A 15662-nucleotide genomic window follows, 5' to 3' on the forward strand; every position below is an offset into this window, starting at 1 on the left:
GCACCAGTGTTTGGGGTTTGGTTTGGGCCTTTGTTTTGTGTTTGGTGTTATTTCATGCTCGTATATAGTCTGTGCAAGTATGCTGTTGGAATGGTGATGAGCAAATGCCACGTTTTGCCATAGCATCCAGATACAAGTCTCCCTCATTTTAACAACTGTCTGACAACTATTTCTGTTTCTCGTGCCCACAAGTAAGTTATACTAATGTATCAGCCTTCCAGTGCTTCAAGGAAAACGTCTCTAGTGGTGCAGCCATTTCTAAAATGGCAGCAAGCTCGTGTGCATTTTTGTACGAGTTGCATAATCAACACATGAGCGTAGGCAATAAATGAAACACTCCAATGAGTGCAGTTAAAGTAAACCAAAATCTTTTATTCTTTCTTTTTGGTGTTCTTGCTAACAAAATCTTCACTGTTCTGGTTCACTTATAGTTCATGAACAAATAATAGTTAAAGGGTTCGTATCAAGTAGTGTTCTGGGTGGATGACCTGTAGAGAAGTTGTCTATGTGACAGGTTAGCTCTGGCGCTTTCCTTAGCACCACTGACCTTTTTCCCTGTCGACTGTCATGCAGACTTCAGCGTAGACTGGTGGGCGCTGGGTGTGCTCCTGTATGAAATGCTGGCGGGCCACTCTCCATTTGACATCATGGGCACCAGCGAGAATCCCGATGAGAACACCGAAGATTTCCTCTTTCAGGGTACGCAAGCCTTGCTGCATGCATCGTTGCAATCTGGCAACAACGTAATTCATTCGTAGAGAAGCTAGTATTGTTACTGTGGTGCTACAACACGATGCTCATGAGACCAAATTAAATAAATAAAACTGATGATTTCATACTGCATGATACCGAAGTTTCTCCCCAAATATCTGTCTTCTATGCGCTCCACTATGATATCATACTCTTGATGCATCCAGATATGCTAGAAACACGGGTCATGCATCCGGTGCATCTGTGGAGCACTTGTGCTCTTCGCATAAAAACTAATCTAAAAAAAATAATGTTATACATATTGTAGCATAATATATTACAGCATAATGCATAATATTGCCGGATGTTGTTAGGCACCTACCAAAGTCTTGCGCCACTTCCTGCTCTTATGGATTCTGCCACACCAACTGACAAGCCGAACGTGCCAAGCTAAATGCGCCATGCATCGCTGGCTGCACGTCTCACCACACCACACACTAGAAAAAGAAGGCTGGCGACTTTTCGACGGAGCGGCACGCAGCGAGACGCAAAAAGAAGAAGTTGACGAGGTTTCCACTAGCGAGCTCAAGACAACTTTTGTGTATTTAGTTGACGAGCACAAGTTCGCCATAAATAAATAGTTGTTTTAGCTTCCGGCATTGTTTTTGTTCGTTACAATCTGGTGGAGGTGCTGGGTATGATTCCAAGCCCATCTCAGGTTAGGGAACATAGCCTGGAACCTCGAAGGTTGGAGCCAGGGCAGTTGACTCTCCCGTGCACCAACACACGAGTCGCCGCCTACGAGGTGAGCAGCCCGTGTTTGGTGCCCTCTTCGATTCTTTGAGACCAGTAGAGGCCGTAAGTTCCGGAGCCCCTGCAATGGCCGTCCAAGCGACTTCATTTCCATCTCATATCGTTATAGACCCGCCCCGAATACCAGAGGTATTCCACGGTGATATTTTCTAGGATTCCGAGGACGCCATGGCTCGACGGTTTCGAACGCGTCGCCAGACTGAACGGTTGGGGGGAAACTTCGCTACGTCTGCGTGGCACTGGAAGATTCTGCGTGTACATGGTTCAAAAACCACGAAGCGTCCTTGTTGTCGTGGGACGATTTTTGAAGAGAGTTGTTTGCTACATACCCAAACACGGACCGCAAAGAATATGCAGAGGCCGCACTTCAGACGCGAAACCAACAGAACAACGAGAGCGTCGCCATGTACATTGAAGACATGTCCCGACTGTTCCGCAGGGCCGACCCGAACATTGCTGAGGAAAAGAAGTTGCGGCACCTGATGCGTGGAGTGAAGGAGGAGCTTTTTGCAGGCCCGGTTCATTGTCCACCCCGCTCTATTGCTGAGTTCAGATCAGAGGCGACAATGATAGAAAAGACCCTGCAGCAGCGCGTGTGCCAATACAACAGTAACCTAAGCGTCTCATCTGTTACTGTGGCGTCGACAACCCTCACGAGTAACATTGATTTCTTGCATGAAATGGTGAGGGCTGTCGTAAGGGAAGAACTTCAGAAAATACAAATGACTCAAGGTCATCCAGCGATGTCCTCGCTTGCCGACGTGGTGCGCGAAAAAGTGTGGCAAGCGGTTCTTCAACCACAACCTCAGGTACTACAGCGTGCACAACCGGAGCCTCCGCGTCAGTTTTCGTACACGCAAGTTGTACGACAGGACCTCAGACAAATGAATCGGACGGCTACGACTGCTGTGATGCCTCCGACATTTTCTCCCAATACACCGCTACCAATGCCGGAAGCAAGACCACATAAGAGCGATGTATGACGCACTGATGTATGATGCTAGTCAAAAAGGACAACGCTCTGCGATTTTGCGTTGACTACAGAAAGCTGAACCAAGTCACAACACGTGATGTTTACCGACTTTCGCGGATCGATGATGCCTTGGATAAGTTACGCAATGCTCACTTCTTTTCATCATTGGACTTTAAAAAAAAAAGTGGATATTGGCAGATAGAGGTGGACGAACGAGATCACGAGAAGATGGCATTTGTGACCCTATATAGACGAGTTCAAAGTGCTCCCTTTCGGTTCGTGCTCTGCTCCCGCTACCTTCCAGAGGATGATGGACACTGTGCTCTCCCGACTCAAGTGGCAATCGTGTCTCGTCTACCTCGACATTGTAGTGGTTTTTTCCTCTACCTTGGAGCAGCACATCCGCCGACTGAGAACGGTTCTGGATGCCATTCGCATGGCAGCACTGACAATCAAACTGGAAAAGTGTCACTTTGGATTTCGTCAGCTTCGGTTCCTCGGGCACATAGTGCGGCATCCGCCCGAACCCGGAAAAGATTGCAGCAGATTCCGAAACCGCAAGACAAAAAGGCCGTCAGACGATTCCTGGGACTATGTGCCTACTACAGACCCTTCGTTGAAAACTTTGCTAAGGTCGCTGAGCCTTTGACACGGCTAACGAAAGAAAGTGTACCATTCTCTTGGCGGGAAGAACAAGAAACAGCTTTCTCAGAGTTGTGACGCCGTTTGCATTCTCCTCCAATACTTGCCCATTTTGATGAAGAGGCGGATACAGACATACATACCGATGCGAGTAACGTTGGTCTTGGTGCCATCCACGTTCAGTGGCAAAATGGAGAAGAAAAGGTCATCGCTTTGCGAGCCGCACTCTATCGAATGCCGAGTCCAATTACTCAGCAACAGAGAAAGAGTGTCTCGCAGTTATATGGGCCATCAGCAAGTTTCGCCCATACCTCTTCGGGAGACCGTTTCGAGCAATCAGTGATCATCATTCATTGTATTGGCTGGAAAATATCAAGGACCCTTCAGGAAGACTTGCTAGATGGAGCCTGTGTCTGCAGGAACATGACATCACTGTGGTCTACAAGTCCAGTCTCAAGCACAATGACGCGGATTGCCTGTCTCGCGCACCTGTGGAGTCCCCATCATCTGATCAAGAACAAGACATCCCATTTCTTGGAGTTCTGAATGTGTCGGAGATGGCTCGTCTTCAGTGAATGGACTTGGAACTATGCCCGCTTATCCAATACTTGGAGGGTCATCAAATTAAGGTACCACGAGCTTTCGTCTGTGGATTGACATCCTATGTCCCCCGGACAACGTCCTATACAAGCGCAACTTCGGAAACAGCTGTGACACATTTCTGCTTTTTGCACCATCATCACTGCGAGCAGAAACCTTAGAAGTGTGTCATGACGACCCATCGGCTGGCCATATGGGTAGTAGTCACACTTTGGCCAGAATCCGCCGGAAGTATTATTGGCCAAAATTAAGGGATTCGGTCACCATTATGTCAAGTCTTGCCGGGATTGCCAAAGACGCAAAATACCATCATCGAAACCAGTGGGTCTGTTGCAACCGATAGAGCCACCTAAACGGCCATTTCAGCAAGTGGGAATAGATTTGCTTGGTCCATTTCCTCTCTCTTCAGCGCTGGATTATTGTAGCAACAGACTACGCGAGTTGATATGCTGAGACATCACCTCTCCCAAAAGGAAAGGGGAGCGAAGTAGCCAAGTTTTTCGTCACTCAGATTGTTCTACGACATGGCGCACCGCAGGTTGTCATTACAGACAGAAACAGCATTTACTGCCCGTTTGATGCAGTCTGTTATGAAGCTCACCCACACCGACCACAGGACTACAGCATACCATCCGCAAACAAACGGATCAACCGAAAGACTCAACAGACCTCTTGCTGACATGATCTCGATGTATGTGGACGTTGAGCACCAGGCATGGGACAGTATTTTGCCTTATGCTACATTTGCGTACAATACCGCAGTACAATAAACGACACACTTCACGCCATTTCAACTTGTTTATGGTCAGACGGTCACAACGACCTTAGACTTGATGTTACCTGTCAGCGATCCGAATGAGAATGACCCGGACATCAGCGACTACATAGAAAGGGCAGAAGAGGCACGGCAATCGACAAGACATCGTGTCATTTTACTACAAGGCTCCGACGCAAGTCGCTATAATCTGAAGCGGAGAGACGTACAGTACAACCCCGGAGACAAAGTGTGGGTGTGGACGCCTGTACGCGCACCTGACCTATCTGAAAAACTGATGCGGGGCTATTTCGGCCCTTACAAAGTACTTCGCCGGTTAGGCATGCTAAACTATGAAGTAATTCCTGAAGGTCAAGTGTGCTCAATCCGACGCAGGAATCGCCCAGAATTCATACATGTAGTACGAATGAAACCGTACTACGAAAGGCACTGAACGAGACAACTGCTAAATGAGCTCAAGCACTAGATCAATACTCCTTTACGAAATTGTACGACGTCAGCGTACGCATCGGGACGATGCGTTTCGGAAGGGGGACTAATGCCGCATGCTGTTAGGCACCTACCGAAGTCTTGCGCCACTTCCTGCTCTTATGAATTCTGCCACACCAACTGACAAGCCAAACGCACCATGCATCACTGGCTGCACGTGCCACCACACCACGCGCTGGAAAAAGAAGACTGGTGGCTTTTCGAAGAAGCGGCACGCGGCGAGACGCAAAAAGAAGTTGAGGTTTTCACTAGCGAGCACAGGACAACTTTTGTGTATTTAGTTGACGGGCACAAGTTCACCATAAATAAATAGTTGGTTGTTTTAACTTCCGGCGTTCTATTTGTTAGTTACAATATAAACCATACTACAGTCTACTCTCATTGCAACAGGCTGTGATAATCTGTTGAAACAACTCCGTTTTGTAAGGAGTCCACAATATTTAAATGTGTAAAGGTAGGTGAGTGGGGGTTGCGTTGTTGCTCAACAATTATTTTGATTTCGGTCCACAGTATAGGGCAGGCTAGTTCTGCTGATACGTGCTGAAGGTATTTGACAGCATCTTTACAAAAGACCAGCAGGCTTTTTCAGCCACTTCTGTCGATTGGCCTGGAATAAGTTTTTTTGTATCTGTGCGGACGGGAAGGCATACCTGCCTAAATGGGGCCCCCTATTGACCGCTGGGAGCTGTTACTCTCGCGTAACATCCACGGCTCGCTGGAGGACACAAAGTTGATCTGAGAGTTCTGAACTGAGAAGCACCAAAGCACCTCTCGCATTAATATTCAAATTTGACAGCAGAGCTCACCTGCTTGGCACACCGGAAAGTCTTACTTTGAAAACATTGGTCGCGATGTCTAACAACGTTACTGTGATGAGTGACGAATGTCCCAAGTAAAACACAAACAAAAACTTTGTTTAGATTTAGCTTGAGAAGAAATTTGCATGAAGAGATTAGCGAGCACCCTTGAATGATGATGCAATTGCTTTGCGCTGCATTTAAGTCAGCTGCAACACTTGAGCCATTGGCGTAACCAACGTGCGCTCAGACTGACTTGGCTGAAAGTCATCTATGTTGCCAGCCACAATTTGATAGCACAGAGAGCGGCACGATCAGGTCTGCTGGCATCCCGCATCAACACGGCAAAAGTACCCTTTCCGCGCCCAGTTTAGAAAAAAAAAGACGATCATTTCGTTTGCTGTAGCCAATAGTTCGTTGTATTGCGGTTTGTTAAAAGCGAACTTCGCTTGACTAATTTAATACAGAGCAAACTTAGACTGAATAATAGTTTGCAAAATCCAAGAGTCTGTTGTTAGTGGGTCCACTATAATAAGTGCAGATCATGGAGTTAAAACCCGATTAAACAAAATTGAGGGGATATGGGATTATTTTGTTGAATCGGGAACTTTGTTAAATCAGGGATCGAGAGTATTTGTTCATTCAGTCGGGGTATTCGTGAAATTCGGTTTCATTAAATTGAGTGTTAACTGTATAATAGTATTTATCTCAAGAGAATTAGTTGCCAGGATAGTTGCCAGGCTAGAATTTGGTACAGGACATAGAATGGAAGAACAAGAAAATTTTTCTAATTGTCCTGTGCTGTGTGTGTTCCCCCATGTCTTGTATCATTTTGCAGTTTAGCAGAAATATTATGCAATTTTTTGTTAGGCTGCATTGGCTGATTTGTGAGTTAAACATTCACAAGTGCGCACACTGTACGAAAAGCTGTGACAAAATTTTGAAATGGTGAGGCTTCAATAATTGGTGAGGTGTATGCTTTAGCTGTCTAACTTTAAAGAATTGATTTTTTCATAACCTATTCTGCCTCTTTTTTTTTTTATTCTACAGCAATCCTCGAGAAGACGATCCGTATTCCACGCTCTATTTCCGTCAAGGCTCAGTCTGTGCTCAAAGGGTTCTTGAACAAGGTGAGTTCAATGCTTCAAACATTTCATCTTGCACTGACAATGTCTGTGAAGTTTCAGTTCTGGTTTCTTCACTGGTGTCTACTCAAAAGCGGGCCACATGTTTTAAGAACGTTAGGAGGGATCTCCTACAAATACAGTTGAAGCCCTTTTTAAAAGATGTGCACTGAGCAGCAATTTGTTTTTTGTATGAAATGTCTTTTATAAGCGGGTACCACGTATGCATTTGCTTAATCCCTATTTCAATGTAGGCACACCAGCGTCTCTTATACCCAAGGGTCTTTTACATCCGTGTGTCTTGTAAAGGGTAACATTTTGCAAAATGGTCTGTAAAAATTGGGCAGCAATGAGCAAACCGGTGCTCAGTACGATATCACTTGTTTAAATTACAACCAGCTATGTCAGCATGGGGTGCCAACGTTAACATAAAACTTGCTCTTAAACAAGTGTAATGAATTACCATGTAATTTGCAGTGGAATGTCAGTTTGTGTTAATGTTTAGATGGATAGAAGAGTAAACTTAAATGCTCGTTTACTTTGTTAGAGACAATATTTATGAGAACTGACTGACAATTATATTAAGGAAGTATAGGGGATTATACGACGGTTTTGAATTGTCCCTTGAAAGTCGTATAATGGATGTTCCAATGTATAAATTATTTTCATAGCTGAATGGAAGATTGTGAGCGCCAGCACTTAGGTGTGTGTAGGTGCATTGCATCTTCTATTTCTTGAGTAGTGCACCAAGTCGCATTCTATTCTCAGCCAGCCAACTCATTTCTGCCTTTCACGCCTTCTTTGTTCTTTTGACCAGAACCCTGTTGAGAGGCTAGGTTGTCACCCGACCACAGGCTTTAGCGACATCATGTCGCATGCATTCTTCAAGAGCATCAATTGGGAGCAGGTCAGTGGCCTTTCTATTATATGATACAGTATGGCGTTGCTGGTGTTTCCCGACTCTTCTACATTGTTTGTTACTTCCAAGTCGAGCATGCCCAGTAACGTTGGTGTCTCTCATGGTCTTGTTTCATTCAGCTGGAGGGAAAACAGGTGACTCCGCCATACAAGCCCAAGCTTGGCACGGAGCGCGACTTTGAGCACTTTGACCCGCAGTTCACGAGCGAGCCCGTGCAGCTGACTCCCGATGATACGTGAGTGGCCTTCTTTTCACTTTTCTCACACCCTCTCTGACGCTCCTTTCTCTCGTATTTCGCACTCTTATCTCTTTGTACTGAAGTGAGAAATGCACAATACCTTGTGGAGTGGAGGTCTGATGAAACATGGCGGGGTTTGCTGTGAGCAAAGGGAACTTGTGTCATGTACAGCCGCAAGGATAAAGGGGATCAATGCACGAGGGATCAGTGGCCAAGGGATCAACGGCCAGGGCAGCAAAGTCCCTCGTTGCAATTCAAAGCACGCCTTTCGTTGCTGCGATTTTCCCTCTGCGCCATCCTCTGCTTATGCTGATCTGTCGTGGTGCCGGTATCCTAAAGTAGTGAAACAGCACTGATAGTTAAGTGAGTTGGTTGAAATTCGTGTTTGAAAATATCTTAAAAGTAGTGTCCTAGTCCTTCGAGAGTGCAATCATTTTCGCAGCAACATTTTGGGCAACTACCTAGCCCCAAACGAGACACTGTGGTGGCTAAGAGGCTCAAGTGTTGCTTTATTAAATGTAAAGGTGCCGGTTCGGTTCCCAGCCAAAATGGCCACATTTCAGTGGGGGGCTGAATGTGAAAAACATGCGTGTGCTTAGATCGCAGATGCATGATTAAAAAGTGCAATGGCAGTTGAATAATCCAGAGTCCACCTACTATGGCTATCTCATGGGGTTTTAGCAAGCCAATATCCTAGTTCATATAAGATGTTCGAATCACAGCTGCTTAAAAGGGACTGACCCTCCCAGTAGTCTATCTTGAGGAACTGTAAGTTTTTTACCAAGAAGTGATATTCACTGCTGCCTTAATTTTTGCTTCGGCCATCTAGAGCTAATAATGTTGCGGGGCACAGTGACAAATGATGAAAGTATTGTGAAGTTTATAAACATGCTTTTGTAGGACTTTGCATGGGTATAAGCACTAGTTGGCATTCACGTGTCAGCCTGATATCTGTATGTGACAGCACGAAACAGTCCTGAGATAACATTTGGGACAGGACACTTAGTGGGCACGATGCAGGACAGGACGTCTGCTTCGACAGTAATGTGCTCAGAAGAGAGGCTGGTGAGATAATGTGCCACTTTAGGTCTTCTAAGAACCATACCGCAAAATGTGAACGATCAGACAGCCGTTTCGTTTTCCTGTAGCTGCTACCTTTTTTCACTTGGCGCTTTTTTTGTGAATTTTATTTTGGAATTTGCGTTATCACTCTTGTCTGCCACTTATCTGTCTGGTGACCTTTCCATGCGTCATCGCGCACGCGTTCCCAACGGCCTGCCTCTCCTCTTTGTCGACCTTTTTTTTTTATCTCTTGTGGGTGCCGTTATCTATTTTGGCACAGCGCGTTGCTTGGGCAGCATGGCGTGACAGGTGTCTGAGGTCGTGTTGGATGCTTTCACTTTTCCTGCCCCACTCTTGGCTCGGTTTCTGCCCGTTCCCTACGTTGTCGGCCAGCGAGTGCTGCCATCTGGTTCGATGCAGCGAAGATTGGGGCTTCCGACACCGACAACAAGAGCATTTAGTTCAGACATGTTCAGGCGTGCCAAGCAGTTGCGAAAGGTATACGTTTACTTGGCTAAGAATACCGACTCCAGCATGCCCGGTGCGCGTTTATAGAGTGTACTGCCCTTTTATTGTCCGTCGTCTGCTCACAGCCAGAGCAGTCTGTTTTTGCATCAAGGATAAGCTGCGCATCTTTATTGGCCTCTCTTCCGTACAACTTTCCATTCCTGCAGCCTTTTCCAGTTATCACCTAGGCTATTTTGTGTTTTTGTCGTCAAGGGCTATGACAAAGCCCTGCTGTCTTTTAGACAGGAAGTCGAATCCACCTGATATTTAAATGAGTCGCTGCATCTGCTGTTTGTTCTTGTTGAAGAGCTTTAGACAGCATGAGCTCAACTTTTTACCTTACATGGCGCTCGAAGTTCACTTTTCTTTTTGTTGCTTCTGCAAGAATGTACTGTTCTTCTACATATATTTCGAACTTCTGCACAAATGTACAGTAAACTTCCATTAAGCCGTACTTCCGTTAAGGCGAATCACACAAGCACTCCCGTGTTTGCTAACAGAAGAGGCCGTGTGACAGGCCTCTTCTGTTAAGACGAACTATCGCAGCGACCGACAATGACGGGGATTCTGCGCTACGAACATTATAGTCTTGATGGGGGCATTCAGGTGAACAAGAGAAAGCAAAATGGAAAAAAAATTATAATAAAATAAAACTTCCAGGCACAAGGACTCAAAGCAAATAGGTGGCAAATTGCGACGTGGAGGGAGAAATCGAGATAAGTGGAAAAAAAAGGTCAATGCATAAAACTGGTATCCCCCTCACTCCTAGCCTGTAGGTAGAGGAAGTGCCGGCTTTATCAGGAAAGGAAGCAACAAAAAGCGTTCGCCCTTTCGTATTCTCGTCATGTTCTTCAGTTCTCCCAACCAGAGTACAATGAAGAACAGATGAACACAAAAACTTGGCTAGAGAAGACAATACAAGGGAAGTGGCCAAAAAATGAAGCCAATTAAAGTGGAAACGGGAACAAAGATAGTCTGTACATTATAATCACATGAAACCAAAACCACATATGCAGCACTAGCACTCCAATCAGAGGAATCAGAAGCATTGTCATCGCCGCCATACAATGGTGCCTGAGTACAGGTTGTGGTCAGTTTGCGTTGTTTTGCATGGAGTCTGTGCACATCGTATCTGTTTCCAGTGAAATGCAGCAAATTGTGGTGCACCATTTTCATTATGAAAGTGCACGACAAAGGAAGGCCATTTTCCACACTAAATATAGCTGTGTCATGTCTTTTTAGTGCGCCCGAGGCTCGTGATCATGAGTAGCGTAAATGTAGATTTTCGGCTGCAAGTCGCTGCGGGCTGAAAATAAGAAAATATCTGAACCCCAAAGAAAAGCTTGCCGACTCTCACAAGCAACTTGGCGTATATTGGCTTTGTCAAGTAGCGGTATGCAATGAAAGCGTATCTAAAAGTGGTAGCAAAGCCAGTAAAACAGCCTCTCGGAAGGTGAGCAGCCTAAAGAATAATTTTCCCTTTTTTTTTTTTTTCAAGGAAAATTGTGCTTGTCTCTCTCTCTTTTATCTTTTTCTGGTCGTCAAAATAGGGTCGAGGTACAGTTTTATTGATAGGTAAAATGTGGTAGCAATTTATTCATGAGCATATGTATTCATTACGAACTCCCAAAATCGAGTACTCATTAGATAAGTCAAAATACTTTACTTGAAAAAATAGTTTTTATCAAGCTGAGCCAAATAAATGTTTTTTCTTGTTCCTTTCCTCACCATTGCAAGTATACCTGTGCAGTGTTTTCAAGCACCATATTATGTGTACTTGGCATGTTAGCGTTAGGTTTTTGGGGGAACTTCTGATAAGACGAACGATCGTAGGTAATCTACTGTAAATGTTGGACGGGGGCATGCAACTGCTCATCGTGCTCATCGAAAATGCCCTGCTCGTGGAACACAAACTTCTTGTCTCTTTGGCAAAGCCAGACACTTAGCATTGTTCACTCACATTGTTGTCGTACTGCAGCTCATTCATATCAGAATGCAATGATAAGATTGATTCGCTATGCTGAATTGCGGGTGTCAAGTCTGAGGATCAAGACAAACAGTTACGTATCACATTGACTTGAAAGACCCAGGAATGTGTTCTGTGTGCAAAATGCTGAGGCACATTAAAGGGACCTTGAAACGGTTTTGGTGATTTTGTACAAACACATGTGGTTGGTAGGCCAAGTTCTAAGGGCCACTTAGAGATCAGTTTGAGCTCTCTGCATAAACTGTGTAATATATTGCAACCCTTGAAAGCTGCAAATTGCTGAAAATCGGAGCAGATCGCTGTGACTCGGCCAAACGCATTATCGACTGCCCATTAACAGAGCGACATGCTCTGGCCACTTGATGTCACCGTGGCTGCTGATATGATTGGCTGTGATGGGCTGTAGAATGCACAGAAGTAAGATCGGCTGGTAGGGTGGCGGCACCTGTCGGAGCAGATATGAACCACTCAGCAATCTTGGTCTCTGTTGCCAGACGCCGTGCGTGCTGCCGGGCGCACTGTGTGATGACCTCTGAGACTGCGCACAACCTGTCGGCGTACAATTTCGGATGTCTTGACTGGTAAAAGCTCAAATCGTAAAGTGCACTCATGAGTTGAGGCCAGGCAGAGGTCGGCAGGAGGGTATGATATAGTTGTCCGTAGCGGCCTTGGTACACAGTGTGTCACATAACTTGTAGTGCGAATGGTTTGATCATGTTCTAGCCTAAATGCCGACAAAACTGTTTCAGGGTCGCTTCAAAGAACCATAGAAATTCGAAATTGTTTGCTACCCTCCACTACAGCATCTCTTACAGACTGTCACTTAGGGATGTCAAACCCTACAATCCAACCAACCAAAAAAGGTGAAGAAAAAAATCAGTGAATGAGGAGCGGAGAGGTTTTAATATTGATGCATTTTGCCCGACTTTTTTTTTTTTTTTTTTGGTTGTATGTACATATGAAGGCAATTATTTGTCTGATGCTACCAATAGAGCTACCGTGTCGAGCATTCTCTCGTCCACATTTTTGGGTATTGCTGGCCAACAAAGAAGCAAGCCACTCTTAGCAGTCACTGCTGCAAAGCCACGCCAATAAGGTGGAGATGACCACCACACTGCGATGGGACCCGTTGCTCCCACAATGGCGCTTTAAAGTGCACAACGAAGCCCATTGGTACTCTTTTTCTGAGCATCGAATTTTTGTCTCAGTATTCCGGACTGTGCACACAAACAGCTTGGTTCGTCGCAAACAGGTGCCCCGCCTGATCTCCGAGATTACAGCTCTATCAGTGCCGTGTCACCTGCTTTTTGAGTGTGTGCGCAGCGTGCGAGATAGCTTGACAGAGCAGGTCGATCTTGCACGAGAGCGGACAGTTGCACGTTACCATACACGGTTGGGACGCTTGCTTGTTTCCTTAACACTCGAACGCTGTTGTCTGGCGGGTGTGTTGTTGGCCATGGCATTCCTTTGCAATGAGACATTTGACAAGACATCTGCTGCTTTCTGTTTTGTCTCTCCACTTTCATTTGGCACTCACGCTTTTGTCTGTCTACACATCACAATTCCGTAGAGCTGAAAGCAGGGATAAGTCGAAAAAATGTGACGTTGCTTGGTCGTTTGCACTGTTGGTGACATGTTGAATTTCTCGATCAGTTGCATGCTCAGTTTCAAAGAAAACTACATCAAGAACTAGCATGGGAGCAAAAAAGACTAGTAGCCGTGCACAAATGCATCTGCTGCTTCGTGCTGCTTTGCTGAAAATGTTAAAATCTTAGCCGATATGATTAGCCTTGCTTATCCCTTGCAGGAGGTTCGATTATTCAGTGCAGTTTTGTCAGATCTCATTTATGCATTGTACTGTGTGTTTGTGTAGTAAGCTGCCTATGCTGTTATTGTTTTCAGACCTTGTGCCAGATTTCTCTGCATGAGCTGCTCTTGCGTCATGATGCATTTGGTGTTATGATAGCGTAAATTATGGATAGCGTTTCTTCAGCTACTGCAATGGGTTTCAGATGGGTGACGTAGCTGGTAAGTGATATTAGCACTATGCACGTTGTGGCGTACACGTATCCCGAAGGAGTATGGCCACCAGCGTGGGTCTGGTCTTAGCGAGCCGCAGGGCACGCGTTAACCGTCGCCGTGGCGAGAACACGATACTGCTTAAAGTCGCAACACTTTATTGTGGCAACACCAAACGCAGTACAGCCCGTTGCAAAAGGCGCGGAGGGAAAGCAAATAGGCTTATCCACGCCACGAGCACAAAAGTACTACACAGGGTGCCACGAGCACGTCTCCGCGGTAAAGGTGATCCACGGAGACACCGGGACCAAGGCCCGGTTGCTCGAGCGAGGGCAAAGGCGCTCGCGTTGGCTTCGGAGGGAGACGGGTCGGCGTAGCCAGGCCACGCACTAGGACACCGTACCGCCCTTCGGCCGTGCATACGCAGCGGGGCAACAAAAGGTGAGCGTTCGCCTCGGGCGCGAGGCGCCGTAAGCGAACTCCGACGAGCCCCGAGCGACGGGAGTCGACGGACGGAAAAGATTGCGTGGCTCACCGTTTGCAGTCCCGGAGAGTATCTGTCCGCTCCTGACGCAGCGCGCGAAAACCTCTCGGGAGGCTCCGCGCGCGGCGCCACAGTCAACATCCGCTACCGGGTGAGGAAGTTAAACGTCACTCCGCTCTCTCAGCACGGCAGACAGCAAAGGAGGGCAGACATGTCGGGACATGAGAACGGCAGAAAAGGCGGCAAAGCCAGCGCAAAGGCAGCGGGCTAGCCTCAATTCCCACAACGTGCACACTGAATAAGCATAAAGTTGTATGATTAAATATTTCAAACGTTCCGACTCTAGAATTTGTTTTTCTGGCCTCCATTGCCAAAACCTGGTGCTCAGACCACTACAAGCACAGGGACATGCATCATTAGGCAGAGTAGAACATCTTTAAGAATGCTTCATATAGAAACAAACACGTTCGTGGGATTGCCACTTTTACCACGATGCTGATAATTTTCTCAAGAACTTGCTTCGTGCAAACTAGCTTTTGGTACATGTGGCTGTCACCATCGTGTCAGTCGCATTCCTGATGATACGTAATTGACCGTAGCAAATTCTGGCTTTAATTTGTAATCTGATCTTTTGTGATGGCGCAGTTTTCTATGTTTTTGGGCTTCCAGCACTTTCCTGACGTTACGTTTGTTGTTTCTATTTCAGGAGACTCATCTCGAAGATTGACCAGTCGGAGTTCGAGGGATTCGAGTACGTCAACCCGCTACTGATGTCGCTGGAGGATTGCGTGTAGCTGTCTCCTGTATTATCTCCTTTCCTCGTTTCTTGTTTCCTTTACGGCTCGCATCCAAAGGAGAGCCGAGGGCCTGTTGCGCGCCTTTTTCTCACGATTGCGCGTGCGAGCTTCGGGGCCCGTACGGGCAGACCAAAAACGGGGCCAAGCCAGCTCATTAGGCATTCCTGCTCATTTTTCGAGGTCCAGCCTAGGGAAGTCACTGAATGTCGTGACTGTTTTTGAGAGGCGCTGACCTCAGTGTCGACGCCATAAGGCAGATGTGTCTCTCGGGTACTTGACCACAGGATTGGGCTGGCTTCCTGCCTTCTGTGGACCACACACACCCCTCAGAAGAGGCCTTCTTTTTTAAAATTAGTCCGTGATAGTTTCTCGCGCAGATTTTATCGCGAGCAAGTGTCGGTGCATGGGCATGCGTTTGTTTCGCTTGGGGCAAGCTTTTCCTCGAGCTTGTTGGTGCGCGTGCATTACAAGTTGTGGCCTTCTGCTGCCGTCGTTGCTGTGTGGTGGAGAAGTGCTCGTCGTGAGGCTTAGTGTGCCGGTGCAGATAGCACAGAATTTTATTTGCAGAGCCATTTCCCATTAGTTGTTAAGCGAGACACATTTCTTTTCCTATGATACTTAAGGATCATTAAGCTACGCTGTGTTGTCATTAGAGCTAGAGAGCTTCCTTTGCATTCTTCAATTCCCTGTTTTGCGCTGGAAAGAGCAGTCAACAAATTATTTCCACAAGTGTGAAACCATTTTCA

The 15662-nt window shown here is 46.3% G+C and overlaps 1 protein-coding gene across 4 annotated transcripts in view; it reads left to right on the top strand.

The window, feature by feature from the left end:
- The window catches only part of LOC142790453 (protein kinase C iota type-like), a 40200-nt gene extending 24868 nt beyond the window's left edge, over nucleotides 1-15332 (top strand). For all 4 annotated transcript variants that reach the window (XM_075885276.1, XM_075885277.1, XM_075885278.1 and 1 more), the window contains exons 14-18: nucleotides 574-699; nucleotides 6830-6909; nucleotides 7721-7810; nucleotides 7942-8057; nucleotides 14826-15332. In XM_075885276.1, coding sequence (XP_075741391.1) covers nucleotides 574-699; nucleotides 6830-6909; nucleotides 7721-7810; nucleotides 7942-8057; nucleotides 14826-14913 — 500 coding nt within the window. In that variant the 3' untranslated portion in view covers nucleotides 14914-15332. The remainder of the gene's footprint in view (nucleotides 1-573; nucleotides 700-6829; nucleotides 6910-7720; nucleotides 7811-7941; nucleotides 8058-14825) is intronic.
- The last annotated feature ends 330 nt before the right edge of the window (nucleotides 15333-15662 follow it).

This window comes from Rhipicephalus microplus, unplaced genomic scaffold (genome assembly GCF_043290135.1).
Source record: "Rhipicephalus microplus isolate Deutch F79 unplaced genomic scaffold, USDA_Rmic scaffold_108, whole genome shotgun sequence".
NCBI lineage: Eukaryota > Metazoa > Arthropoda > Arachnida > Ixodida > Ixodidae > Rhipicephalus > Rhipicephalus microplus.